This window comes from Anolis carolinensis, unplaced genomic scaffold, assembly GCF_035594765.1.
Source record: "Anolis carolinensis isolate JA03-04 unplaced genomic scaffold, rAnoCar3.1.pri scaffold_8, whole genome shotgun sequence".
Lineage (NCBI taxonomy): Eukaryota > Metazoa > Chordata > Lepidosauria > Squamata > Dactyloidae > Anolis > Anolis carolinensis.
In genome coordinates this window covers 2,143,300-2,171,290 of record NW_026943819.1, presented here as the reverse complement: position 1 = coordinate 2,171,290, position 27,991 = coordinate 2,143,300, and the positions used below count along the sequence as shown (strand labels likewise).

Below are 27,991 nucleotides of genomic sequence, written 5' to 3'. Positions count from 1 at the left end.
TTAAAAAACCTAGAAAAATAAAGGATGAGGAAGAGCCGTTCTCCCCCTGGCTGCCAGTCAGAAAGGAAGGCCCCGCCCCCTTTAGGCCCCGCCCCCTTCATATCATAGCAACCCCATCCGACACAAGGTTCCACTTAGGCCTCTTCCACACTGCCTATAAAATACAGGAAATAACATATACTAACATATACTAACTACCACCAATTCCTCAATACTTTATTTCCCATACTACCACACTTCGCCACAGCAACGCGTGGCCGGGAGCAGCTAGTTTTATATAAATCACGGAACACAAAGCTTTCCAAAGATATGGACAGTGATCAACATCAACATTTACAACACTGTGACATTCAATACGTATCTGGATGTAACTAGCACTGAAGCCTTTGCCTCATTGTGGGAGGAAATGCACTTTGCACATGCTTGTCTTCCAAATTTAAAATTGCATCCAAAATACGGGCATCCGTATCGCAGGGTTTAATGGCAAGGTGCCAATTAAAATAATAATATAATAATTTATTTTTATATTACTGTATTATTAGATTGGACCCCCCCCCCCAGTGGTGCAATGGATTAAACCACTGAACTGCTGAACTTACTGACTGAAAGGGGTGAGCTCCTGCTGTTAGCCCCAGCTTCTGCCAACCTAGCAGTTTGAAAACATGCAAAGGTGAGTAGATCAATAGGTACTGCTCCAGCGGGAAGGTAACATTGGCGCTCCATGCAGTCATGTCAGTGGCCACATAACCTTGGAGGTGTCTACGGACAACGCCGGCTCTTCAGCTTAGATACATAGAAATGTATGCATATTATTAGATATTCTTATAATTATTTATATATTATTATATAATAATAATATTTTATATTATATTTTTAAATATATAATAATATATTATTATTTTATATGATTACAATATATTATTAGTATATTATTGCCTTATGTTATTATATTTTAAATTATATAATAAATACATTATGCGAAACGGCCTGGAATTTCCCGAGAAGTCAGATTAGGTTTGAGAACGGAGGGAGTGAAAAATAGACTAGCTCATCTGAGAGAATACGTGAGAGGCTTCTTAGTCTTGAATTAAATCGTTCTTATTTGGCGGTTTATTTACCATTACATTATTGTTTAAAATGTTGGTTTAACTTGTAATTTTAAATGTCAATGATGTCTGTTTTATTGTGAATGTATTTTATCTTGTTTATCGTGGAAAATTGGGCTTGGCCCCATGTTAGCCGCCCCGAGTCCCTGTAGGGAGATGGAAGCGGGATATAAAAATAAAATTATTATTATTATTATTATTATTATTATTATTATTATTATTATTATTACCACAAACATCCTGCTGGCATGTCTTCCAACCAACCAGAGCAATCCCTATTGGTCTTAATTATTTTAACAATATTTATTTCCTACCAAAAAAATTCTACTCAAAAAGGCTTTCCAGGCATTTCTTATCCAGCTCTTTATTGTACAAATCAGAATAATAAAGATATATATACAGATTTCTGTGCATTTTCAGCTTTGCGGTTGCTTTAGACCAGGCCTGGGCAAACTTTGGCCTTCCGGGTGTTTTGGACTTCAACTCCCACCATTCCTCACAGCCTACAAATAATGCATCTTTATCAGTTATGTCTCTTATTTAATGGCCTTAAAGCTCAAAATGTAAGGTAAACATGGATAAGCACAAAAAAGGATTCAACATATTCTTCTGGAGTTGAGCTGCAGCAAAATGTCATTTACATCAATCACAGAGTTTGGAGTAGAATCAAAACATTTAATTCCGGCCAAACCTCTAAAATCTATTACAATTCATCCATTGAGATATGTAATATTGAAAGTGTCCTCGATACAGAAATACATGTCCTTAAGTGACATAAAAAGGCTAAACCGCTGTGCTGCTGAAAATCCTGCCGATTGAAAGGTCGGCAGTTCGAGTCCGGGTCGGGGTGAGCACCCGCCTTCAGCCCCAGCTCACCTGCCCACCTAGCAGATCGAAAGCAGAAATGCGAGTAGGTAAATAAGTACCGCTTTTAGCAAGGATGTGATAAGTGGCATAAAAAGGTTGAGCTTAGTACAATGGGCTAAACCGCTATGCTGCTGAAAATCCTACCAATTGAAAGGCTGGCAGTTCAAGCCCGGGTTGGGGTGAGCACCCGCCTTCAGCCCCAGCTCACCTGCCCACCTAGCAGATCAAAAGCAGAAATGCAAGTAGGTAAATAAGTACCACTTTTAGCGAGGAGGTGATAAGTGGCATAAAGAGGTTGAGCTTAGCACAATGGGCTAAACCGCTATGCTACTGAAAATCCCATCAATCGAAAGGCTGGCAGTTCAAGCCCGGGTTGGGGTGAGCACCTGCCTTCAGCCCCAGCTCACCTGCCCACCTAGCAGATCGAAAGCAGAAATGTGAGTAGGTAAATAGGTACTGCTTTTAGCGAGGAGGTGATAAGTGGCATAAAGAGGTTGGACTTAGCACAATTGGCCAAACCGCTATGCTGCTGAAAATCCTGCCGATTGAAAGGTTGGCAGTTCAAGCCCGGGTTGGGGTGAGCACCCGCCTTCAGCCCCAGCTCACCTGCCCATCTAGCAGATCGAAAGCAGAAATGCGAGTAGGTAAATAGGTACCGCTTTTAGCAAGGATGTGATAAGTGGCATAAAGAGGTTGGGCTTAGCACAATGGGTTAAACCGCTATGCTGCTGAAAATCCTGCCGATTGAAAGGTCGGCAGTTCGAGCCCAGGTCGGGGTGAGCACCCCCCCGTCAGCCCCAGTTCACCTGCCCACCTAGCAGACCGAAAGAGCCGCCGTTGTCATAGTCATCTCCAAAGTCATGTGTCCATTGGCATGACTGCATGGAGCACCATTATCTTCCCGTTGGAGCGGTACCTATTGATCTACTCACATTCGCATGCTTTCGGACTGCTACGTTGGCAGAAGCTGGGGCTAACAGCGAGAGCTCACCCCGCTCCCCGGATTCAAACTGCTAACCTTTCGGTCAGCAAGTCCTGCAACTCAGTTTAACCCGCCGCGCCATTGAGGGCTCAATATAAATAAAGTATATTATATTATTATGACTCATTATAAATGGGCATCCACACTGTAGAATGAATGTGGTTTGATGTCGCTTTAAACTGCCATGGATCCATGTGATGGGATCCTGGGAGTTGTAGTTCCGCAAGGTCTTTAGCCATCTCTGCCCAAAAGTCGGAGCAATCAAAATGGTATAAAACTAAAGTCTAGATGCACCCTTCGTCTGCCCAGAAATCAGCGCTTTGGGCTCCAAGGCTTCCAGTTCTGTCCGTTCCATCTCGTACCAAAAAGGGACAACAAGAGAAGCTCCACTGTCTTTAGGTTGGTCTCCTGTTATTATGTCCCAAATAGTCTTTTTCTTGGCACACCCGAGAAACAGTTTGGGTAGATATCTCGGAAAGAAGAAAGTCTCCAAAAGGGTCACAAGTGCTGGAGATGTCAAACGTGTCCGGACATCCGGCACAAGATCCAGGTTGAGATAGATAGATAGATAGATAGATAGATAGATAGATAGATAGATAGATAGATAGATATAATAACTAGCCGTGCCCGGCCACGCGTTGCTGTGGCTAGGACTTTATTTTTCTTTTCTTTTTGTTGTATGAACGTAGAGGCGTGGATGAGAGGTTGTGCTGTCAATTTTCGAGGTTGTGGGGCATTTAGTTTAGTTCTTTTGTCCGGTGCCGTGATTCCAGTACCCTTTTATATATATAGAAGATGGAGACCAGAGCAAGAGGGAAAACTACACCAGCGTCCCGTTCTTGCTGTCGTATTTCGGGGCGACGCGAGGGAAGTTGAGAGTGGCGTACTCGGTGGCGGCCTGGCTCTGCAGGCCTTTCACCTCGCCGGCCGAACGTTCCCGGACTTTGCTGAAAACCTGGATGTCCGCATAGTGGACGCTGCTGTCCTCGCGCTTGGAGGGCTTGGGCTTGCTCACACTAGCGTAGACCGGGAACTCGGAGACCTCGTCGTAAACCGGAGCCACCTCAAGGCCCTGGAGATGGGAAATGAGAAGATGTAATGTCACGGCAGGTCTTATCATCACCACCATCATCACCATCGTCATTATCATCACCATCGTCATTATCATCGTCAACATCATCACCATTGTCATCTCCACCATCATCATCACTGACATCACCATGGTCATCACCATCACCATCATCATCCCCACCATCACTATCATCATCACTAGCGTCATTATCATCGTCACCATCATCATCATCACTATCATCACCATTGTCAACACTATCACCATTGTCATCTCCACCATCATCATCACTGACATCACCAGGGTCATCACCATGGTCATCACCATCACCATCATCATCCCCACCATCACTATCATCATCACTAGCATCATTATCATCGTCACCATCATCATCATCACTATCATCACCATTGTCAACACTATCACCATTGTCATCTCCACCATCATCATCACTGACATCACCATGGTCTTCACCATGGTCATCACCATCACCATCATCATCCCCACCATCACTATCATCATCATTAGTGTCATTATCATCGTCGCCATCGTCGCCATCATCATCATCACTGTCATCAGCATTGTCAACACTATCACCATTGTCATCTCCACCATCATCATCACTGACATCACCATGGTCATCACCATGGTCATCACCATCACCATCATCATCCCCGCCATCACTATCATCATCACTAGCGTTATTATCATCGTCACCATCATCACCATCATCATCATCACTATCATCACCATTGTCAACACTATCACCATTGTCATCTCCATGGTCATCACCATCACCATCATCATCAGTAGCATCATTATCGTCATCACCATCATCACCATCATCATCATCACTGTCATCACCATTGTCAACACTATCACCATTGTCATCTCCACCATCATCATCACTGACATCACCATGGTCATCACCATCACCATCATCATCCCCACCATCACTATCATCATCACTAGCGTCATTATCATCGTCACCATCATCATCATCACTATCATCACCATTGTCAACACTATCACCATTGTCATCTCCACCATCATCATCACTGACATCACCAGGGTCATCACCATCACCATCATCATCCCCACCATCACTATCATCATCACTAGCGTCATTATCATTGTCACCATCATCACCACCATCATCATCACTGTCATCACCATTGTCAACACCATCACCATTGTCATCTCACCATCACCATCATCGTCATCACCATAAATAATGGAGCAGCTCTTTAATATTTTATTTAAAGACCCTAAAAATCCCTTACCTAGATGACCCTTACTCAAAAATCTTGTTTTTCCATGAAAGTGTTGACAGGACATGTTCTGCCTGACATTTGCTCTTTGCTCACAATATAAGCTCATGCAAACTGCAGTAATGATGTGGCTGCTGGATGATGCATACGTGGGATGAACTATGAACATGTCACCTGAGGATAGTGCATACGTGGAGCAAACTATGGACACGTCACCTGATGTGATGAGTAATGAGTTATATAAGTTACAAGGCAACTACGCATGTCCAAAAGGATTATAATAGTCAGCAAATTCCATTGTCAGTTAGCTTTCTGCGCATGCTTCTGTAAAATTTTATAAATTGGAAAGCCAATTTAAGGTGTGGCATTGCGTTTTTTGGGCATTAGCTAACATTGTCACCTGCTCTTGGCCAAAAGTAAACTATCTTGAAGACAATGTGTTGTCGAAGGCTTTCATGGCCGGGATCACAGGGTTGTTGTATGTCTTTCGGGCTGTGTGGCCATGTTCCAGAAGTATTCTTTCCAGAATACTTCTGGAACATGGCCACACAGCCCAAAAGACATACAACAACCCTATCTTGAAGACAACTTCTGCTGTCAGTCTGCTTTCTTCACCCGCGTCCAAATGAAATTCCACAACATAGTCATCACTATGGTCATCACCATTATCATCACCATCACCATCGTCATCACTACCATCACTATCATCATCACCATCATCATTATCATCATCACCATCACCATGGTCATCACAATTATCATCACCATCACCATCGTCATCACCACCATCACTATCATCATCACTAGCGTCATCACCACCATCATTATTATCATCATCACCATCATCATTATCATCATCACCATCACCATGGTCAACATAATTAACATCACCATCACCATCATCATTACCATCATCACTACCATCACCATCATCATCACCACCATCAGTATTGTCATCACCATTGTCATCACCACCATCATCACTATCATCATCACCATCGTCACCACCATCATCACGCCATCACCACCACCATCACTATCATCATCACCATCATCATTATCATCATCACCATCACCATGGTCATCACAATTATCATCACCATCACCATCGTCATCACCACCATCACTATCATCATCACTAGCGTCATAATCCACCATCATTATTATCATCATCACCATCATCATTATCATCATCACCATCACCATGGTCATCATAATTAACATCACCATCACCATCATCACTACCATCATCACTACTATCACCATCATCATCACCACCATCACTATTGTCATCACCATTGTCATCACCACCATCATCACTATCGTCACCACCATCGTCACCACCATCGTCATCACCACCACCATCATTATCGTCATCACCATCACCACCACCATCACCACAGCAAAATTCAAAGTGGCTTATGTCACTGAAAACGATAGAAATTATAATTGAAAGCCTATAATATATAAATACTAAAATAGACCTAAACATAGGTTGGCTCTACACTGACATATAATGCAACTCAAATTCGTACTACAGGTCTACTATGGTTTTGCAACTGGCATTATTACATCTCTTGGGAAAGAATTTACCTTTTTGCTCTCTGGGCGCTGAATACTCTTCTTGTCGATTCTGGATCCTGGAAAAGAAACGGTTGATATAATTTGGGAAATAACAAGGGACACAGTAGAGCATAGTTTTACAAGGTCTTTAACCTCTCCAAACTACAACTCCCACGACTCCATTGAGTAGAGGCAGCCAAAGTACTGCATTCGGTCTACATTATACATGCAAGCATGTGCTTTTTTTTAACTCTCTGCTCTGAGATCTTGCATTGGAAACAGAAACCTGTTGTGACCTTTTTGTCAATGTTTAACCTTTTTGTCAATGTTTAGCGCATGACTCCTTCCCTCCCTTGATAATACCCAAATCCCTTGCCACAAGGGCGCTGGTTCGAGGCACACAAAACCACGTTGTCCATGGAAACACCCTGCAGAAGGAAAGCAAGGACAGAGGTCTCCTTAGGAAAAACAGGAAAAATAACAACTTTGGAACATTCTGTTTATTTATCTACAAGGTTGGGTATTTCGTCCCAGAACATGTTTTGCAAAGACTAAGTCAAGTAGATTTCATGTTTATTGCTCCTGTTTAGGATCTCTCAGATGCATCTACACCAGACATGGTTGAACCTGAGACCTCCAGATGTTTTGGATTGCAACTCCCACCATTCCTAACAGCCTCAGGCCCTTTCCTTTTCCCCCTCCGCCGCTTAAGCGGCGGAGGGGGAAAAGGAAGGGGCCTGAGGCTGTTAGGAATGGTGGGAGTTGCAATCCAAAACACCTGGAGGCCTCAAGTTCAACCACGCCTGATCTACACCATAGCCTCCTCTGTCAACGAGTCCTGGTGCCTCACCAACCTACAACATCCAGGATTCCATAACACTTAACTGTAGCAGTTCAAGTGGTTCCAAACTGTGTTAATTCTACAGTGCAGATGCAGCCCGAAGGTGGTCCCACTGGATGGAGAACTCAACCCAGAAATATCACAAAGCTCCCGGAGAAAGATTCCCACTGACAACCAAAAACTCACCTGGTTTTTCTTTCTTTCTCTTGAACGGCGAAGGACAGCTCCTAAAGAAAAAGACGGGAGAAAGAGATGCATCACATTCGGAAGACCCGACTCCTCTGAACGTACTCTGACTTTCCATTTCCAACTTATGGTGACCCCAAGGCAAGCCTATCATGGCAAGATTGGTGCCATGATCATGCCGAACGCACCTAGGCTATAAGGTATTATCACAGATTCTCTCAGAGCTTCTAATTAGTCTATTTTTCACTCCCTCTGTTCTCAAGCCTAATTCGGTTTCTCGGGAAAACTCCCCATCAGCCGAAGGCCGTTTCTCAAGAGACCTGGGACTTTAACTTTCCCCAGTTGCCTGAGTACAGGAATCCAAAACTTTGGCCTCGTTTGGCTGCAATTCTCTCCTAACACTGACAGACTCTTCACTTTGAAACCCATCAAAATCCTCATTACACTTTGAAGCCCATCAAATCCCTCGTTCTTTGAAATGTCAGAAAAATCCTCAGCTGCTTGCTGAGGTACAACAATGTCACTCACCCACATTGCCTTTTTCCATTTTTCCCTATAATAACATTTCAAGATTTATTTATTTAATTAATTAATTTATATACCGCTCTTCACCCCATCTCAGACTTCAACAAGTGATTCCCCAAATTACCATAAAACTGTCACAATGGACGAGAAGGGAGACATACAATGAACCTGCATCAGAACCCCTGGGTCCTCTTAACTGTTTCATCTGATATATCTGGGAATGCTTTCTCTTCCATGCCCCCAAACCAGACCCACAATTGTGACACCCATTGAGACGGACAACACCTCTTGCACCCATTGTTTATCTGGACTGACACCTTGTATCACCCAAGACTAGAATATTAAGCCCATTATCGCTTGCTCCATTGCATTCTGTCCCAATCGAGCCCTCCGCATGGGTGGATTGAAAATTGATATATCTTCTAAATAGTCCAATGACAGTTTATTACAGTTTCCCCTTTAAAGACCAATCAGCATCGGCTTAGGACAAATCAGGGAGCGGAACCTAGCTGGACACTTTCTGAGCCAATCAAAAGGAAGCACTGTAGGCTTCAATAGCTGTCAAAATGTAATAAATATACTATATATTCGCAATTGTGCTATGCGAGTTTTTAGAGTGCCGTCTCTGCTGACATCCTCTCCAGCCATTGAGAATAAACCTCTGGTTTTGCCTTCAACTGACTGTGTCTCATTTGGTCCTTTCCATCATCTTTTCAACATGTCTTCTGTATCAATTTAATGATATACAGTAATAATATATAATAATATTATACTATACTAATATTATAATATATTGTATATACATGTAATATTAATAATAATATTATGATGTAGTACAATGTAATAATAATTATAATTCACTATTATAATTGTATATTTATATTACATGCAATTTTACTAATAATATTGCAATATAATTGTATAATATAATATATTGTATGTATATATACAGTAGAGTCTCATTTATCCAACATAAACGGGCCGGCAGAATGTTGGATAAGCGAATAGGTTGGATAATAAGGAGGCATTAAGGAAAAGCCTAAAACATCAAATTAGTTTATGATTTTACAAACTAAGCACCAAAACATCATGTTATACAACAAATTTGACAGAAAAAGTAGTTCAATACGCAGTAATGCTAATTACTGTATTTATGAATTTAGCACCAAAATATCACGATGTATTGAAAACATTGACTACAAAAATGCGTTGGATAATCCAGAACGTTGGATAAGCGAGTGTTGGATAAGTGAGATTCTACTGTACTTGTAAACCGCACTGAGACCCCTTTGCGGTGAGAAGGGAGGGATATAAATGTTGCAAATAATAAGAATAATAATAATAATTTGAAAACTTGGCACACAGGCCCCGAACCTGCAGTTATAGCAGAGCTGAAATCACACATCCCTTGAAGGCTGAGAGAGTGTGACTCGTCCCATGGGTTGAGCAGGAATTCGAATCCTAATGTTCAAACGACAACATCGTGCTGGGTTTTATTAACGTTGTGACGACTACTTTCCAAACAATATTTATAAGCGGGACGTGCGGCGAAATGTTATGATCCGAGGTCCTCCTGTTTGTATTTCCACCCGTTCCGTTTTATGTCTTCCTCCTACCCGGTTTTTCCGTTCCAAAACTTGGTCCGCTGCCCGTATCCACTGAGTACAATTTGTCCTCATTTGGGGGGATATTTTCCTCTCCCGGCTAAAGGATTTTTCCTAAAAGAGACTTTGTTCTTGCTCTGAAACCTTGGTTTGTCACTGCCCTGGTGTTTAATTCCCCCCAGAACTCTCAGGATCCCATTGCATTGAGCCATGGCAGTCCAGGCAAAGTCACAAACTGCATTCCTTCTACAGTGTAAACACACGTTAAATGACAATTTCCTTATTCCTTAAGTCCAGTCGTGTCCAACTCTGGGGGTTGGTGCTCATCTCCATTTCTAAGCCGAAGAGCCGGCATTGTCCGTAGACACCTCCCAGGTTATGTGGCCACTGGCATGACTGCATGGAGCACCATTACTTTCCCGCCGGAGCAGTACCTATTGATCTACTCACATTTGCATGTTTTCGGACTGCTAAGTTGGCAGAAGCTGGGGCTAACAGCAGGAGCTCGCCGTGCTCCTGGGATTCGAACTGCTGACCTTTCAGTCAGTAAGTTCAGCAGCTCGGCGGTTTAATAGATAGACAGATAGATAGAAAGATATTTGATGCATACAGACCCATACGACAGCTAAGTAGATAGATAGACAGATAGATAGATAGAGGATCCATACAGACCCAAATGATATATAGATATTAGATCTATATAGAGTTAGACCCATATGATAGCTACTATAGATAGATAGATAGATAGATAGATCAACGAACAGACAGATAGACAGATAGAGGATCCATATATAGACCCATATGATAGATACTATAGATAGATAGACAGATCAACAAACAGATAGATAGAGGACCCATATATAGATCCATATGATAGATAGATAGATAGAGGATCCACACAGACCCAAATGATATATATATATTAGATCTATATAGAGTTAGACCCATATGATAGATACTATAGATAGATAGATAGATATAGATAGATAGATAGATCAACGAACAGACAGATAGACAGATAGAGGATCCATATATAGACCCATATGATAGATACTATAGATAGATAGACAGAACAACAAACAGATAGATAGAGGACCCATATATAGATCCATATGATAGAGAGATAGATAGATAGATAGATAGATAGATAGATAGATAGATAGATAGATAGATAGATAGATAGATAGAGGATCCACACAGACCCAAATGATATATATATATATTAGATCTATATAGAGTTAGACCCATATGATAGATACTATAGATAGATAGATAGATAGATAGATAGATAGATAGATAGATCAACAAACAGACAGATAGACAGATAGAGGATCCATATATAGACCCATATGATAGATACTATAGATAGATAGACAGAACAACAAACAGATAGATAGACAGATAGAGGATCCATATATAGACCCATACGATAGATACTATAGATAGACAGAACAACAAACAGATAGATAGACAGATAGAGGATCCATATATAGACCCATATGATAGATACTATAGATAGATAGACAGATCAACAAACAGATAGATAGACAGACAGATGATCCACATAGATCTATATGATAGGTAGATATTAGATCCATATAGAGTTAGACCCATATGATAGATAGACAGACAGATAGATAGATCAACAAACAGATATATAAACAGACAGATAGAGGATCCATATATAGACCCATATGATTGATAGATAGATGATAATCCATATAGACCCATATGATAGCTAGGTAGCAGACAGACAGACTGACAGACAAGTAGATAGATGATAGATAGATAGATAGATAGATAGATAGATAGATAGATAGATAGATAGATATATCACCAGGCAGATAGATAGATATTGGATCCATATAGACCTATATGATTGATAGATAGATGATAATCCATATAGACCCATATGATAGCTAGGTAGCAGACAGACAGACAGACAGACAGACAGACAGATAGATAGATAGATCGATCGATCACCAGGCAGATAGATAGATATTGGATCCATATAGACACATATGATTACCGTATATACTCGAGTATAAGCCGACCTGAATATAAGCCGAGGCACCTAATTTTACCACACAAAAAACTGGGAAAACATTGACTCCAGTATAAGCCAAGAGTGGTAAATTTCAGAAATAAAAATAGATACCAATAAAATTGCATTAATTGAGGCACCAGTAGATTAAATGTTTTTCAATATTTAAGATGAGTGCACAGTAGACACTCTGCTGGCTGTTGTATTGGATCACATGTTGGACATTATTATTATTATTATTATTATTATTATTATTATTATTATTATTATTATTATTTAGTTCTGGCTGAGTTTTGGTTACAGTGGTATCAAAGTGCTTTAATTCTCCAGTGTAGAAGCACACACACAGCCCACCCCTTAATCCAAAGGGGCCAAGAGAGGAGCACAAAGGGTCCCTCCGCACCTCCTGTCCTGCCAAGCCGTGGCCATGCCATTAAAATAGATTGTCTCTAAATATCCTGGCTGGCATCCCCACCCGGCCCTGTTTTGGGAGAGAAGAACGGGCCCCGTATCGGTTTCCTCTCCCCTTGTCTTGCCTGGCCGTGCCTTTCCCCGCAACAGGAGTTATTCTGAGCCCGGCTGCAAACTAATCCCCGGGCTGAGAAGATAGATGGTTGGCAACGTCCATCCAAACTCAGGTGGATTCGCTCAAATTAGAACAAGGGAAGCCCAGCCAAGGGTCCGGCCGCTCCCTTTGCAAACTGACCCTCCAAAGGAGACCAAGCGGGCATCTACACGGCACAATGGATGCAGATTGAGCCCTGCTTTAAGTGCCATGGTCGTGCCATGTCCAAAGATATGGACCTTGGGAAACTATGGCTCCAAGGACTGCACAGCATGGAGGAATGGTGTAATAATAATAATAATAATAATAATAATAATAACAACAACAAGAGGAAGGCCATATCAAAGTACCAAGCCAAACAAACAGGCTTGAAAAGACCTGATTACATTCTATACAAAAACTAGACAAAACACTTGTAACAACACAATAAATAAATATGATAAAACTGAATGTATACATCATATTTCATTGTCACAATAATAATAATAATAATAATGGCATTTAAAATGGGTCCTTACTGTATTTATTCTCTAGTGCAAATGGACCCAGAGAAGGGTATGATGGGCCTTGGGAAACTATAATTCCCAGGAACACATATTTAAAGTGGAGTCCAAAAGCATTCATTTCATAGTGTAAACGCATTCAAGAGAAGGGTATGGACCTTGGGAAACTATAACTCCCAGGAATGTATAGTATGGACCGATGGTATTTAAAGTGGAGTCCAAGAGCATTCATTTCATAGTGTAAACGCATTCAAGAGAAGGGTATGCACCTTGGGAAACTATAACTCCCAGGAATGTATAGTATGGACCTATGGTATTTAAAGTGGAGTCCAAGAGCATTCATTTCATAGTGTAAACGCATTCAAGAGAAGGGTATGCACCTTGGGAAACTATAACTCCCAGGACTGCGTAGCATGGAGACATGGCATACTACTACTACTATTAATAATAATAACAATAACAACAATAATAAAAATAATAATGGCATTTAAAATGTGTCCCAACTGCATTTATTCTCTAGTGCAAACATGCCCAGAGAAGGGGTTGGATCTTGGGAAACTGCAACTCCCAAGACCATCTCATGGAGACATGGCATTCAAAGATGGCCTTTGAGGGTCCCTTTCCTTATCTATGGTCTTCTGATGGCCTTATGAGATTATCTAGATGGCCTTTGAGGGTCTCTTTACTTACCTATGGCCTTGTGAGACCATCTAGATAGCCTTTGGAGGTCTCTTTGCTTACCTATGGTCTTATGAGAACATATAGATGGCCTTTGAGGGTCTCTTTGCTCACCTATGGTCTTATGAGATCGTCTAGATGGCCTTTGGAGGTCTCTTTGCTTACCTATGGTCTTGTGAGACCATCTAGATAGCCTTTGGAGGTCTCTTTGCTTACCTATGGTCTTATGAGACCATCTAGATAGCCTTTGGAGGTCTCTTTGCTCACCTATGGTCTTGTGAGACCATCTAGATAGCCTTTGGAGGTCTCTTTGCTTACCTATGGTCTTATGAGACCATCTAGATAGCCTTTGGAGGTCTCTTTGCTTACCTATGGTTTTATGAGACCATCTAGATAGCCTTTGGAGGTCTCTTTGCTTACCTATGGTCTTGTGAGACCATCTAGATGGTCTTTGGAGGTCTCTTTGCTTACCTATGGCCTTGTGAGACCATCTAGATGGCCTTTGGAGGTCTCTTTGCTTACCTATGGTCTTATGAGACCATCTAGATGGCCTTTGGAGGTCTCTTTGCTTACCTATGGTTTTATGAGACCATCTAGATAGCCTTTGGAGGTCTCTTTGCTTACCTATGGTCTTATGAGACCATCTAGATGGTTTTTGGAGGTCTCTTTCCTTACCTATGGTTTTATGAGATTGTCTAGATGGTTTTTGAAGGTCTCTTTGCTTACCTATGGTCTTGTGACATTGTCTAGATCAGGGGTCCCCAAACTAAGGCTCATTGACCTGGCCTCTGCCATAAACTTTAGACTTGGGGTTGAAGGCACACAACAACTTGAAGGCACACAACAACAACAATCCTGATTTTTCACTATTTCATCCTAGTCCGGCCCCCCAACAGTTCGAGGACCCCTCCTCCAAACTATAGGGAATAAGGAGGCTTCTCCTTCCTGCAAGGTGGCCAACAAGTATCTCCCTAGTAGAGGGATTGAGGGAGTTTGAAGGGTCCTTCTCCCCCTTGGCATGGGGTGGAGGCACTAAATGAGCTGCCATGGGTCCTCCAAGGGGTCTGGGCATGAGACCCCCCCTTGATCCTCCCCTAATAAGACCCAAACTCACCCTTTCCCAGCACAGGCGCCTCCGCACTGGTTGCCCATCGCCTCTCCGGCAGAAGCCGCATTTCCTGGTTTCTTCCCTTCTTTCTTTCTTTCTTTCTTCCTTTCTCTTTCTTTCTCTCCTTCTTTCTCTCTCTCAATTCCAGGCAAGGGGGAGGGGGAGGGGGAGGGCACCCTGCCCCTGGCCAGCAGGGAGGGAAGGGCCCCCTCTCACCTGGGCAACAAATACGGATTTGTCGCGGTGAAAACAACACACACCTTCCCTTTCCTTGCGAAAGGAAGGCAACCGCAAAGCCAGCTCCGAGGGAGGGAGGGAGGGAGGGAGGGAGGCGTGCCTTGCAAGGAGGAGACGCTCTTCCTCCTCCTCCTCCTCCTCCTCTTCCTCCCGCTTTCTTTCCATTTGGGTCACCTCCGAAGGGAACTGAAAGGCAGCCCATCCACACTGCCGGCTTAATGCGGTTTGACACCTCTCCCCTTCCCTAGGGCTGTGGCATCCTTCCTCAAGCCCTTTCCATACAGCTGTATTAAATCCACGGAGTGTGGACTCAGATAACCCAGTTCAAAGCAGATATTGTGGGTTATTTGCCTTGATAATCTAGGTGATATAATTATTATTATTATTATTATTATTATAAATCAGCTGATGACCCAAAATGCAGACTGTGCAAGGAAGCTGACGAAACCATTGATCATCTCCTCAGCTGCTGTAAGAAAATTGCACAGACAGACTACAAACAGAGGCACAACTGTGTGGCCCAAATGATCCATTGGAACTTATGCCTCAAGCACCACCTGCCAGCAGCAAAGAACTGGTGGGATCACAAACCTGCAAAAGTCTTGGAAAATGAGCACGCCAAGATACTGTGGGACTTCCAAATCCAGACTGACAAAGTTCTGGAACACAACACACCAGACATCACAGTTGTGGAAAAGAACAAGGTTTGGATAATTGATATTGCCATCCCAGGTGACAGTCGCATTGACGAAAAACAACAGGAAAAACTCAGATTGAACTTCAAAGACTCTGGCAGAAACCAGTGCAGGTGGTCCTGGTGGTGATGGGCACACTGGGTGCCGTGCCAAAAGATCTCAGCCGGCATTTGGAAACAATAGACATTGACAAAATTATGATCTGCCAACTGCAAAAGGCCACCCTGCTGGGATCTGCACGCATCATCCGAAAATACATCACACAGTCCTAGACATTTGGGAAGTGTTCGACTTGTGGTTTTGTGAAACAAAATCTAGCATATCTATCTTGTTTGCTGTGTCATACAACGTCGTTGTGTCAATAATAATAATAATAATAATAATAATACATGCCCTGGCAGAATATGTAAAGCAAAGTGAAGAACCTGCTTTGATTGAAGTCAAAGCACAGCAGACAAAAAACCAGTACAAGAAAACCGCACTACAAACTAGAGCTGACAGCTGGAACAACAAAACATTGCATGGAAAGTTCCTTGACAAAATTGAAGGAAAAGCTGATGAGGAGAAGACCTGGCTCTGGCTCACGAATGGGACCCTGAAGAAGGAGACAGAAGGCCTGATCCTTGCAGCCCAGGAGCAAGACATCAGGACAAAGGCAATTCAGGCCAAGATCGAAAAATCAGCTGATGACCCAAAATGCAGACTGTGCAAGGAAACCGACGAAACCATGGACCATATCCTCAGCTGCTGTAAGAAAATTGCACAGACAGACTACAAACAGAGGCACAACTATGTGGCCCAAATGATTGATTGGAACTTATGCCTCAAGTACCACCTCCCAGCAGCAAAGAACTGTTGGGATCACAAACCTGCAAAAGTCTTGGAAAATGAGCACGCAAAGAGACTGTGGGACTTCCGAATCCAGACTGACAAAGTTCTGGAGCACAACACATCAGGTTCCATTAATGCATGACAAAGTCCCATGAACTTGAATACACAAAACTGCAAGATAATCCAGGAAAGCAAGAGCTACTTCTTACTTCAAACGAGACGTTGGTTTTGACAAAGGTTTCTCTCTCAGCACACCCTTTAATATTCTCTGCATAGCATGAATGCATTTCTTTGGCCTCTGACCTCTTTCTTGTTTGCTATTCTGACGCTCCTGCGAACCTGAAATTCCAAACGGCCAGCTCGACCCAGAGATGTCATTTCGTCAAGGCCAGACAGCTCGTTTGCAGCAGCCTCTGTCTGCATGCTATCTAACTGAGAGTTATCCTCCCTTTGCACTTGGCTAGCTTCGGTATCATCAACACCATTCCCTGCCTCATCTCTCACAGCAGGGACACTCTGATCCTGAATCCCATAATTCCCATCAGAGTCATCTTGAATCTGAATCCCATCATCTTGAACACCTGGAACCTGAATCCCACAATCCCCATCAGAGTCACAACAGACACCACTTTAGCTGCCTGGGATTTGTAGTTTGGGGACACTAGCCAAGGCCAAGAAGGCTAAGGATCTTGTAAAACTACAGCTCTCCTGATGCCACGGCAGTGAAAGTGGAGTCAAATGTACTCACTCTCCAGAATGCACACATCCTCTCTCTTCTCTCTCTTGACTATGAGAACAGAACGGCACCCCAAACATGTCTGATTTGTCCAATTCTTGGCTGCCAGTCTGCATTTCCCCTTTTCATAACACGTCTGCGGGCACAAAAGAGCGTCTGGGTCTCGGCTCATAACAATTGCCGCAGTGTGAGATTTTGTGCTTAGCTGGTCAAAGCCCGAGGACGATTCCGCGCAGGGCGAGATGGGCCCGGAAGCAAAGCCCCACATCCATGGGATGGGTGTCCATTGGTGCCATTTAGATCAGAAACACAAGAGGAGGAAATGATACACTTTTCAAGGCACCGCTCTCGCCTTGGGATTCCTCCCTCTCGGAGGAGACGGAGCCCTGAGCTCTAGCAATCCTTGAGGCCATTGTAGGCACTGGTAGTGCAAAGTTAGTGCAAGTATAAGCCGATCCTAATATAAGCTGAGGCACCTAATTTCACCACAAAAAACTGGGGAAACTTATTTACTCGCGTATAAGCCGAAGGTGGAAAATGCAGACAGGTTTCCAACATAGTAACAGGCAAACATTCAATGCCTACATAAACAATGCAGAACTAGATATAGATCTATGGTTATATATACTAATTTCACATATGCATTTCCCCCTGAAACGTTTGCAAATCCCCTCTCTATATATGTGCAATTCCCTCCTGCAATATTTGCAAGCCCTATATATTTATGTTTATATCTATCTAGAAATCTCTATGTGTGTGCGTGCGCACTTGGATTTCCCCTGCAATCTTTACAAGCCCTATATATCTATATTCATATATATTTATCTAGACATCTCTCTCTATATATAGATAATTATATCTGTATAGGATTTGCAAAGACCTGCAAACATATGAGGGGGAAATTCATATATAAAATTAATGTAGATAGATAGATAGGCAGAAATATAAAGGTACATAGGGATTGCAAAGGCTTGCAGGGGGAAATGCTTATATATCTGTAGCAGAGATTAACAAATATTTCAGGGGGAAATACTTTTATAAGATTAATGGGTATATATATATATTCTTAATAATAATAATAATAATAATAATAATAATAATAATAATAATAATAATAATAATAATATCACGATCTGCCAACTGCAAAAGGCCACCCTGCTGGGATCTGCGTGCATCATCTGAAAATACATCACACAGTCCTAGACACTTGGGAAGTGTTCGACTTGTGATTTTGTGATATGAAATCCAGCATATCTATCTTGTTTGCTGTGTCATAATAAAATAATAATAATAATAATAATAAAATTTATTTCTTATACCTTGCATCTATCTCCCCGAAGGGATTCAGGGTGGCTTACATGGGGACAAAGCTCTAAAACAACAGTTGACATACACATAAAAACACAACACAAATTACAAGGTTAAAATACATAACAAAACAATGATTTAAACCTTTAAAATAGACGCACAACGTATCACTTTGCAAAAAACTTTGTAATTGTAATTGGCTCATCAAGTGCCAATTCTTTGTTGAATCAATACTGAAAGAAAAAAAAATAAGAAATGACAGGAGAAAATTCCGAGTAAAAAATAAAGACTATATATTCCAATTATTGTTTTAGTGGAGGCAAAAAAAAAAACAAAACACATAGGCATGCAACAGCCAGGAAAATAAATGCAAAGACAAATATTACTAGCAATTTTTTTAAAAAAAATACACACATACATTTAGTACTTTTTAAAATAATGGCACACTATTATGCAAGCTCTGATAAGTCAGGAAGAAGAATATATATATTCTTCTTCTTATTATTATTATTTTATTATGACACAGCAAACAAGATAGATATGCTGGATTTCATATCACAAAATCACAAGTCGAACACTTCCCAAGTGTCTAGGACTGTGTGATGTATTTTCGGATGATGCGTGCAGATCCCAGTAGGGTGGCCTTTTGCAGTTGTCAGATCGTGATATTATTATTATTATTATTATTATTATTATTATTATTATTATTATTATTATTATTATAGTTTTGGAAACCGACATCAATAGCGCCGGCAAACTTCCTAAATGAAATAAATGCCATTTCCCCAAGGCCACTTCCAATATTGCCAGCCTCCAGACCTCGAGATTTCGTTTCGTTTTTAACAACGCGGGTTCTGTGGACAGGGCTGACTTTTTTAGTTGTGGTTTTTCCATCTGCCTTATTTGCAAAACACACGACCAAAGGCAAATCTACGGGCGAGTCGTGCAGCCCGTCCAAGCGGAAGGATGCTTTCGCCCTCTTCTCGGCTGCCAGGATGTGAAGTCTTGCGAAACGTCAGAGTTATTCTCGGTCTTTGCCCTCTTGCCCGTCTCGTGACCATTGCGACAGCCATGGCGGTCAAAATGAGACCAAAAGGAGCGGCCCAAAGGTTAGGCATCGGTCACTACTGGCAATGGGAAAACAAGCCCAATTTGTGTGCTGGGTGCTCCTTATTGTAAGAGATGCCTCCATGACTTAATCTCATTGGATTGGAAAGGTTTCCCTGTTGTGTAAATCCCTGACGTTAAGTCTAGTCATGACCGACTCTGGGGGTTGGTGCTCATCTCCATTTCTAAGCTGAAGAGCCGGCGTTTTCCATAGACACCTCTAAGGTCATGTGGCCATAGGCATGAGTGCATGGAGTGCCGTTACCTTCCCGCCGGAGCAGTACCTATTACTCTACTCACACTTTGGGGGTTGGTGTTCATCTCCGTTTCTGAGCTGAAGAGCCGGCATTATCCATAGACACCTCCAAGGTCATGTGGCCACTGGCATGACTGCATGGAGCCCTGTTACCTTCCTGCCGGAGCAGTACCTATTGATCTACTCACACTCTGGGGGTTGGTGCTCATCTCCGTTTCTGAGCCGAAGAGCCGGCGTTATCCATAGACACCTCTAAGGTCATGTGGCCACTGGCATGACTGCATGGAGCGCCGTTACCTTCCCGCCGGAGCAGTACCTATTGATCTACTCACACTCTGGGGGTTGGTGCTCATCTCCATTTCTGAGCCAAAGAGCCGGCGTTATCCATAGACACCTCTAAGGTCATGTGGCCATAGGCATGACTGCATGGAGCACTGTTACCTTCCCGCCGGAGCAGTACCTATTACTCTACTCACACTCTGGGGGTTGGTGCTCATCTCCATTTCTGAGCCGAAGAGCTGGCATTGTCCGTAGACACCTCCAAGGTCATGTGGCCATAGGCATGACTGCATGGAGCACTGTTACCTTCCCGCCGGAGCAGTACCTATTACTCTACTCACACTCTGGGGGTTGGTGCTCATCTCCATTTCTGAGCCGAAGAGCTGGCATTGTCCGTAGACACCTCCAAGGTCATGTGGCCATAGGCATGACTGCATGGAGCGCCATTACCTTCCTGTCAGAGCAGTACCTATTGATTATTTATTTATTTGTTTGTTTGTTTATTAGCAACATTTATATCCCGCCCTTCTCACCCTGAAGGGGACTCAGGGCGGCTTACAAGTTATGTGTTTCTATCTACAATATATTATATTATTAACATAGCACAATAGAAGCATTATAAATTACTATATTGTACTATAACACTATATTGTAATATTATTAGTAATATTACATGTAATATAAATACACAACTATAATTGTGTATTATTGATCTACTGTTGATCTACTCACATGTCCATGTTTTCGAATTGCTAGGTTGGCAGAAGCTGGGGCTAACAGCGGGAGCTCACCCCACTCCCCAGATTTGAACTGTCAACCTTTCAGTGTGCAAATTCAGCAGCTCAGCAGTTTAACCCATTGCACCACCGAGGGCTCCAGATCTGAATGAGATGCCCCAAAATGCTGATTTATTTTTGTTATTGTTGTTGTTGTTAATAATAATAATAATAATATATCACACAGTCCTAAACACTTGGGAAGTGTTTCGATTTGTGATTTTGTGATACGAAATCCAGCATATCTATCTTGTTTGCTGTGTCATACAATGTCGTTGTGTCAATAATAATAATAATAATGTATTTTCATCCAAAAATACATCACACAGTCCTAGACACTTGGGAAGTGTTCGACTTGTGATTTTGTGATACGAAATCCAGCATATCTATCTTGTTTGCTGTGTCATACAATGTCGTTGTGTCAATAATAATAATAATAATAATAATAATAATAATAATAATAATGTATTTTCATCCGAAAATACATCACACAGTCCTAGACACTTGGGAAGTGTTCGACTTGTGATTTTGTGATACGAAATCCAGCATATCTATCTTGTTTGCTGTGTCATACAATGTCGTTGTGTCAATAATAATAATAATAATAATAATAATGTATTTTCATCCGAAAATACATCACACAGTCCTAGACACTTGGGAAGTGTTCGACTTGTGATTTTGTGATACGAAATCCAGCATATCTATCTTGTTTGCTGTGTCATACAACATTGTTGTGTAAATAATAATAATAATAATAATAATATAATATAATAATAATAATAATAATAATGTATTTTCATCCAAAAACACATCACACAGTCCTAGACACTTGGGAAGAGTTCGACTTGTGATTTTGTGATATGAAATCCAGCATATCTATCTTGTTTGCTGTGTCATACAACGTTGTTGTGTCAATAATAATAATAATAATAATAATCCGAAAATACATCACACAGTCCTAGACACTTGGGAAGTGTTCGACTTGTGATTTTGTGATATGAAATCCAGCATATCTATCTTGTTTGCTGTGTCATACAATAAAATAATAATAATAATAATAATAATAATAACTGTTTACAAATATTGCATGCCACGAATTCCAACTGTGTCATTTTAGCAATTGAGCGCAACCACATATCAAAAGGAACCACACATCCCATGTGCTTTATCATGCGCACAGGAAGAGAGCAAAAGGAAGACCATTGATGACAGAACAGCATTTTTAATACTTGTGGTTAGCAGAAGGGATGTCTTAGTGCATTCGTTGTGGGTTTGTTCCTATTATAAAAGACAATCGGTTAGCAGCCTTCTCTTCTTCCATTGAGGTCTTGGGAATTGTAGTTTTAAGACAGAAAGTTGGGGAGATCCAAAAGAAAATATTTAATCATACTGTAATGATTCCTTGCAGGACACCTTGATACTTGAACTGTAATAAAATGACAATATAGGTTTGTAGGACCCCAAACCAGAGTTAGGACATGCTGTATATACTCGAGTATAAGCCTAGTTTTTCAGCCCTTTTTTAAGACTGAAAAAGCCCCCCTTTGCTTATACTCGGGTGAGGGTCCTGGTCGGCTTATATTTGGGACAGCTTATACTCGAGAATATATGGTACATTTATTATTTCTCTCTATTATTATTGGTATTATTACATTTATTATTTTTCTCTATTATTGTTGCTATTATTTATTTTACTCTATTTTTGTTATTATTAATGCATTTATTATTTCACTGATTTTATTATTATTATTAATGCATTTATTATTTTATTTTATTATTACATGTATTATTTTCCTGTATTTATTGTATGTAATTTTATTGGTATCTATTTTTATTTCTGAAATTTACCAGCCTCGGCTTATACTGGAGTCAATGTTTTCCCAGTTTTTTTGTGGTAAAATTAGGTGCCTTGGCCTATATTCGGGTCGGCATATACTCAAGTATATACGGCTCAATGCTATGCAATCCTGGGATTTGTTGTTTGGTGAGGCATCAGCAGTTGGATAAGTGAGACTCAACTGTACTTGTATTATTTTCCTGTATTTATTATTATTATTATTACATGCATTATTTTACTCTATTATTATTAAAAGGATACATAAGCACATTCACATCGAAGAAGATGAGAATAATGATTTGATCAGAATTGGACAGTCTTATCTTAAATTTGAGCTTTATGTAAATATTCAACTATTGCCTATGTAACTTTGACTCTACATATGCCCCTCCCTTCCTGTGAGCTGGTGCCTTTCTCCAGAAAGTTCCAAGACCAAAAGTTAGCTTGAAATCAACAAGTGAGGTCACAGGTATCATTTGTAGTTGTGGAAGGTGAGGAAGATCCTCAGCCATTGGTCAATTTTAGATAAGCTGAGATATAAATTCTTTGTTACACATGTTTACTTCCCTTCCAGGCTAGTCTCCAACACTTTGACCACCGGGAGTAGTAGTTTGCCAGAGATGCTTATGCAGGCATGGGCAAACTTGGGCCCTCCAGGTGTTTTGGACTCCAACTCCCACCATTCCTAACAGCCTACCGGCTGTTAGGAATGGTGGGAGTTGGAGTCCAAAACACCTGGAGGGCCCAAGTTTGCCCAATGTAGCTGCACCAAGTTCTCATTGAGAGGTCAATGCAATCCCAAGCTCTTGGTGCACCTCAAGAAGACTTAGTCCTGCTTCTCTTCCTCCTCGGTGCTCCCTTTCTTCTCCGGCGGAGGTTCTTGTTGTGTGATCTTCACCTCGTTGACCCTGGCCTTCACCTCCTTCCCCGTCCGCAGGGCCTCGATGCACAGGATGCCGTCATGGCTCAAGGTGGCCTTCACCATGAGTGGGTTGACGTCCAAAGGGAGGATGTAGGTGCGGCTGAACTCGCGGGAGACGAAGCCATGGCGGTCGGCCTTCTGCGGGTGCTGAGCTGTCACCTCCAGGAGGTTGTCCACAGTGCGGACAGCCACCTCATCTGGCGTGAAGTGGCAGACGTCAAGGAAGACCTGGAACTTGTGGTCATTGAGGCTGACCTCCGAGATGCCCCGGTCCAGCTGCTTATTAATCCGGGGGCGGATGTAGTAGCCGTGGTACAAGGTGGGGGCCAGGATGTCACCTGCAGAAATGCCTGGAGAAAGGGAAGGAAGGGAAGGTTAATCTTTGGGTCTCGATCAAGAGAGGAAAGTGGGGAGAAAGAGGAAGATGAAGGAGGAGGCGAAGGAGAAAGAAGGAAGAGGAGATGATGAAGATGGAGATGGAGATGATGGAGGAGGAGATGGAGATGAAGATGGAAGAAGAGGAGGAAGATGGAGTTGGAGATGGAAGAGGAGGAGATGGAAGTGGAGATGGAGGTGGAGATGAAGATGGAAGAGAAGGAAGATTGAGATGGAGAGAGATAGAGGAGATGGACATGGAGTTGAAGATGGAGATGGATCTGGAGGGAGATGGAGAAGGAGGAGATGGAGATGAAGATGGAAGAAGAAGAGGAAGATGGAGTTGGAAGAGGAGGAGATGGAGGTGGAGATGAAGATAGAAGAGGAGCAGGAAGATGGAGATGGAGAGAGATGGACATGGAGATGGATATGGAGGGAGATGGAGGAGAAGGAGATGGAGATGAAGATGGAGGAGAAGGAAGAGGAAGATGGAGATGGAGGAGGAGGACATCAAAAGAAGGCAAGGGAGAGAAGGAAGAAGAGGGAGGAGGAGGAGAAGAAGAAGATGATGAAGAAGAAGACGAAGAAGAAGAAGAAGAAGAAGAACAACAACAACAACAACAACAACAACAACAACAACAACAACAACAACAACAACAACAACCCTACTGTCTCTCCCAGTGAGACACAAAGCCAGGATGAGCCTTGAAATTGCTCTGCAAGGCAAGCAGATAACAAACATTAACCAAAAGATCTACCAAGTCCCACCACTGTGTTAAATCCAACCTACTCAGAACGCTGGTTGAGAAAGCTGGAGATTATTTTGAGAATCAATACGTTATAGAGCTCCGCAAAGACCGAGTACATATGATCAATATCTAATACCTATGTGGCAATCCTTATCTGATTTCCGTATTAAGACTTTGCGCGTTGATGAAGTTTGGACTTGTTATTGCTCAGCCCTTTGGAACGAAGCTTGATGCTGCTTTGCCCCACATCGGTCCCACTTTTCATTGGTGAGTTGTTGGCGGGCTCTGAGATCTTCAACTGAAGGAGACGCTCTTGTCTTTACTCCAAAACAAGAAACGCCTTTCCCAAGCTCCTTCTGATGATGGTTTCGGGTGATGCTCTTCTCCCTTCTAATCCTGCCTTGCCGTCCCCCATATACCCCACTGTTGCCGCTGTCACTCTTCTGAGCCTACATCATCGCCTTCATTGGACCCCTTTTAATGTTGGTTCCAGTAAGCAAAGTGAAAGCTGTCCGTGGCCGCTCGCCAAGGGGCTGCTCGACTGGCACAAAGAACAAAAGCCCCTTTCATGCCGTGCCAACCACTTCTCCTCTTTTCATGGGCATGGATGGTGCTGTTTACTGCTGCTTTCGGCATTCTTTTCCCAGCCGGCCTTTGTGTACAACTCACCAGCTCAGCTTTTCGTCGCTTAACTGGGCTTCCCAAAAATAATAAGGAAAAATCCCCAGTTGGCAGCATTTCCCCAAAGCCGTTCCCTGCCAACTACGCCCACAAACTGCCCCGGATCAGCAGACGATGGGTGCATTTGGAAGAGATCTTGTTCTTGTTTAGTGGGTAATTTGCTGTAGTTTTCAAAGAAGAGGGTCCGAAACAATCGAGCACGTGCTCCTCCAGTGTATGTTTTATAGAGATATTAGAATCAATTTCATCACTCCTTGGCTTTTAAAACATCCAGGCCGCACTGAAAGATGCTACACCTCTCTGCTGCTCTCAGACTCCTGTTCTGCGATAACCTATAGTGTCTCCAGGTTCTGTGCGGCAGCAATTTCCATCAGACGGACGATGACTGACCCTGCAGGGCCTGTAGCCAGAGCAATCTGTTATAACTGAAATACAGTAGAGTCTCATTTATCCAACATAAACAGGCCGGAAGAATGTTGGATATGTTGGATAATAAGGAGGCATTAAGGAAAAGCCTATTAAACATCAAATTAGGTTATGATTTTACAAATTAATCACCAAAACATCATGTTATACAACAAATTTGACAGAAAAAGTAGTTCAATACGCAGAAATGATAGGTAGTAATTGCTGTATTTACGAATTTAGCACCAAAATATCACGATGTATTGAAAACATTGACTACAAAAATGCGTTGGATAATCCAGAATGTTGGATAAGCGAGTGTTGGATAAGTGAGATTCTACTGTACTGCAAATGCTCCCTCTATCCCTCTCCAGAGCCTCTTAGTGGACCGATATTTACTATTAGCTGACCCTGCTAATAGTCCGCTTTTAATTTGTTTTTATTATAGCATGCTTTTAACTTGTTCTTTTATCTGACTTTTATGGAAATGTCAGGAGAGAATGCTTCTGGAACATGGCCATACAGCCCAGAAAACCCATAGCCACCCAGTTGTTAAAGAATCCAAATGTGGAAATTGTTGGTTTTCAACATTTAGGCAGCAGAAGAAACATATAAAAACAATATGTCACATGAAAGTGATGTCTAGAGGGTTAGAAAGGCAACAAAATGATGCCATGGAAATTACACAACTTTCTGAGACAGGATGTTTACGTGAAGTTTGGACCTGAGTGTTGGATCAGTTTGGAAAACAACGTTGTTTCAATAATGGATTCTCCCATAAGTTCCGTTCAAACACACCGTGATATTTCTACAATTCTGTACTCATTTGTGAATAATAGAGTCTGATGGATATTCACGACTCTACATCACTCATAGATGTCCCAGAATGAGAAACATGAACCCAACATTGGAGCTACAAAAACGTCGGTATCTCTACTCCGAATAAAAGGGAAACCTATCCAGATTGAGCTTTCTCATCTTACCTTCTGCAAAATTCTGGTCGTAAATCTTGCTGGGGTTGGCGAACTCGTATTCTGTGCTCATGGGGTGGGCGTGAGGGACGGTTCGGTCGGACATGGTCTTCTCAAGGAGGAATGGACCTCTCGAGCTCCTTGTTTTGGCCTCTACGGTCCAAAGGCTGCGGCCAGATTTCAATGTTTTCGTCGGAGAGGATTCCTCCGGGAGGAGGAGGAGGAAAACATGATAAAACAGGGACCGAAATAGACCGTCTGGCCGTGGAACGCCAAGACCGCAGGCAGGACGACCCCAATGCCGTATCAACATGCCACCCAAGAGGCATCTTTCCATGCTTTAGAGGCAGCCTGTCTCCAACAATTGGGAGCGCAGCTGTTAGAAATGTCAGGAATACGCAACTCTCCCTCGAGCCAGCAAGGCCTGCAAGGACAACTGGACGAGCAATGCCAAAAGCATGAATCGGAGAGACGAGTCCAACTTCACAAAGTGCATTTTGTGGGGTGCTGGTATGAACCTTCTCAAGCCTAAAGTCCCTGAAGATCTTCTTGAATCTTGAAAGATAAGCAGGGTCAGCTTAGTACTTTGATGGGAAGTCTACCAAGGAATACTAGTACTTCAGAGGAAGGACCTGGCAAAACCACTTCGGAGTATTCCTTGCTGATGAAAACCCTACAAAATGTGTGAGGTCTCCATATCTCAACAGAGACTTGAAGGCACCAGATCCTACCTGATGTTGAAAGCCAAACAAGATCCTACCTGATGTTGAAAGCCAAACAAGGTTAATGCTAGTTAGTAAGAAGGATGAACTGACCAGATTCTGGAGAATATATTTCAGAGGAAGGACCTGGCAAAACCACTTCGGAGTATTCCTTGCGGAAGAAAACCCTACAAAATGTGTGAGGTCTCCATA

The 27,991-nt window shown here is 42.2% G+C and overlaps 2 protein-coding genes across 2 annotated transcripts; both read right to left on the bottom strand.

Annotated features, from left to right (window-relative positions):
* Positions 1–1,454: 1,454 nt before the first annotated feature.
* On the bottom strand, positions 1,455–15,241 carry cunh11orf52 (chromosome unknown C11orf52 homolog). Its single transcript, XM_062960808.1, has 4 exons — positions 14,919–15,241; positions 7,886–7,926; positions 6,889–6,935; positions 1,455–4,027 (listed from the first exon to the last, which is right to left on the bottom strand). Exons 1-4 carry the CDS (start codon positions 14,954–14,956, stop codon positions 3,776–3,778), a joined length of 378 nt encoding a protein of 125 aa, XP_062816878.1. The 5' UTR covers positions 14,957–15,241; the 3' UTR covers positions 1,455–3,775.
* A 7,102-nt stretch (positions 15,242–22,343) lies between these two features.
* On the bottom strand, positions 22,344–27,296 carry hspb2 (heat shock protein family B (small) member 2). Its single transcript, XM_003227757.4, has 2 exons — positions 27,090–27,296; positions 22,344–24,246 (listed from the first exon to the last, which is right to left on the bottom strand). The coding sequence occupies exons 1-2, from the start codon at positions 27,181–27,183 to the stop codon at positions 23,801–23,803; spliced, it is 540 nt and encodes a 179-aa protein (XP_003227805.3). The 5' UTR covers positions 27,184–27,296; the 3' UTR covers positions 22,344–23,800.
* Between the last annotated feature and the right edge of the window lie 695 nt (positions 27,297–27,991).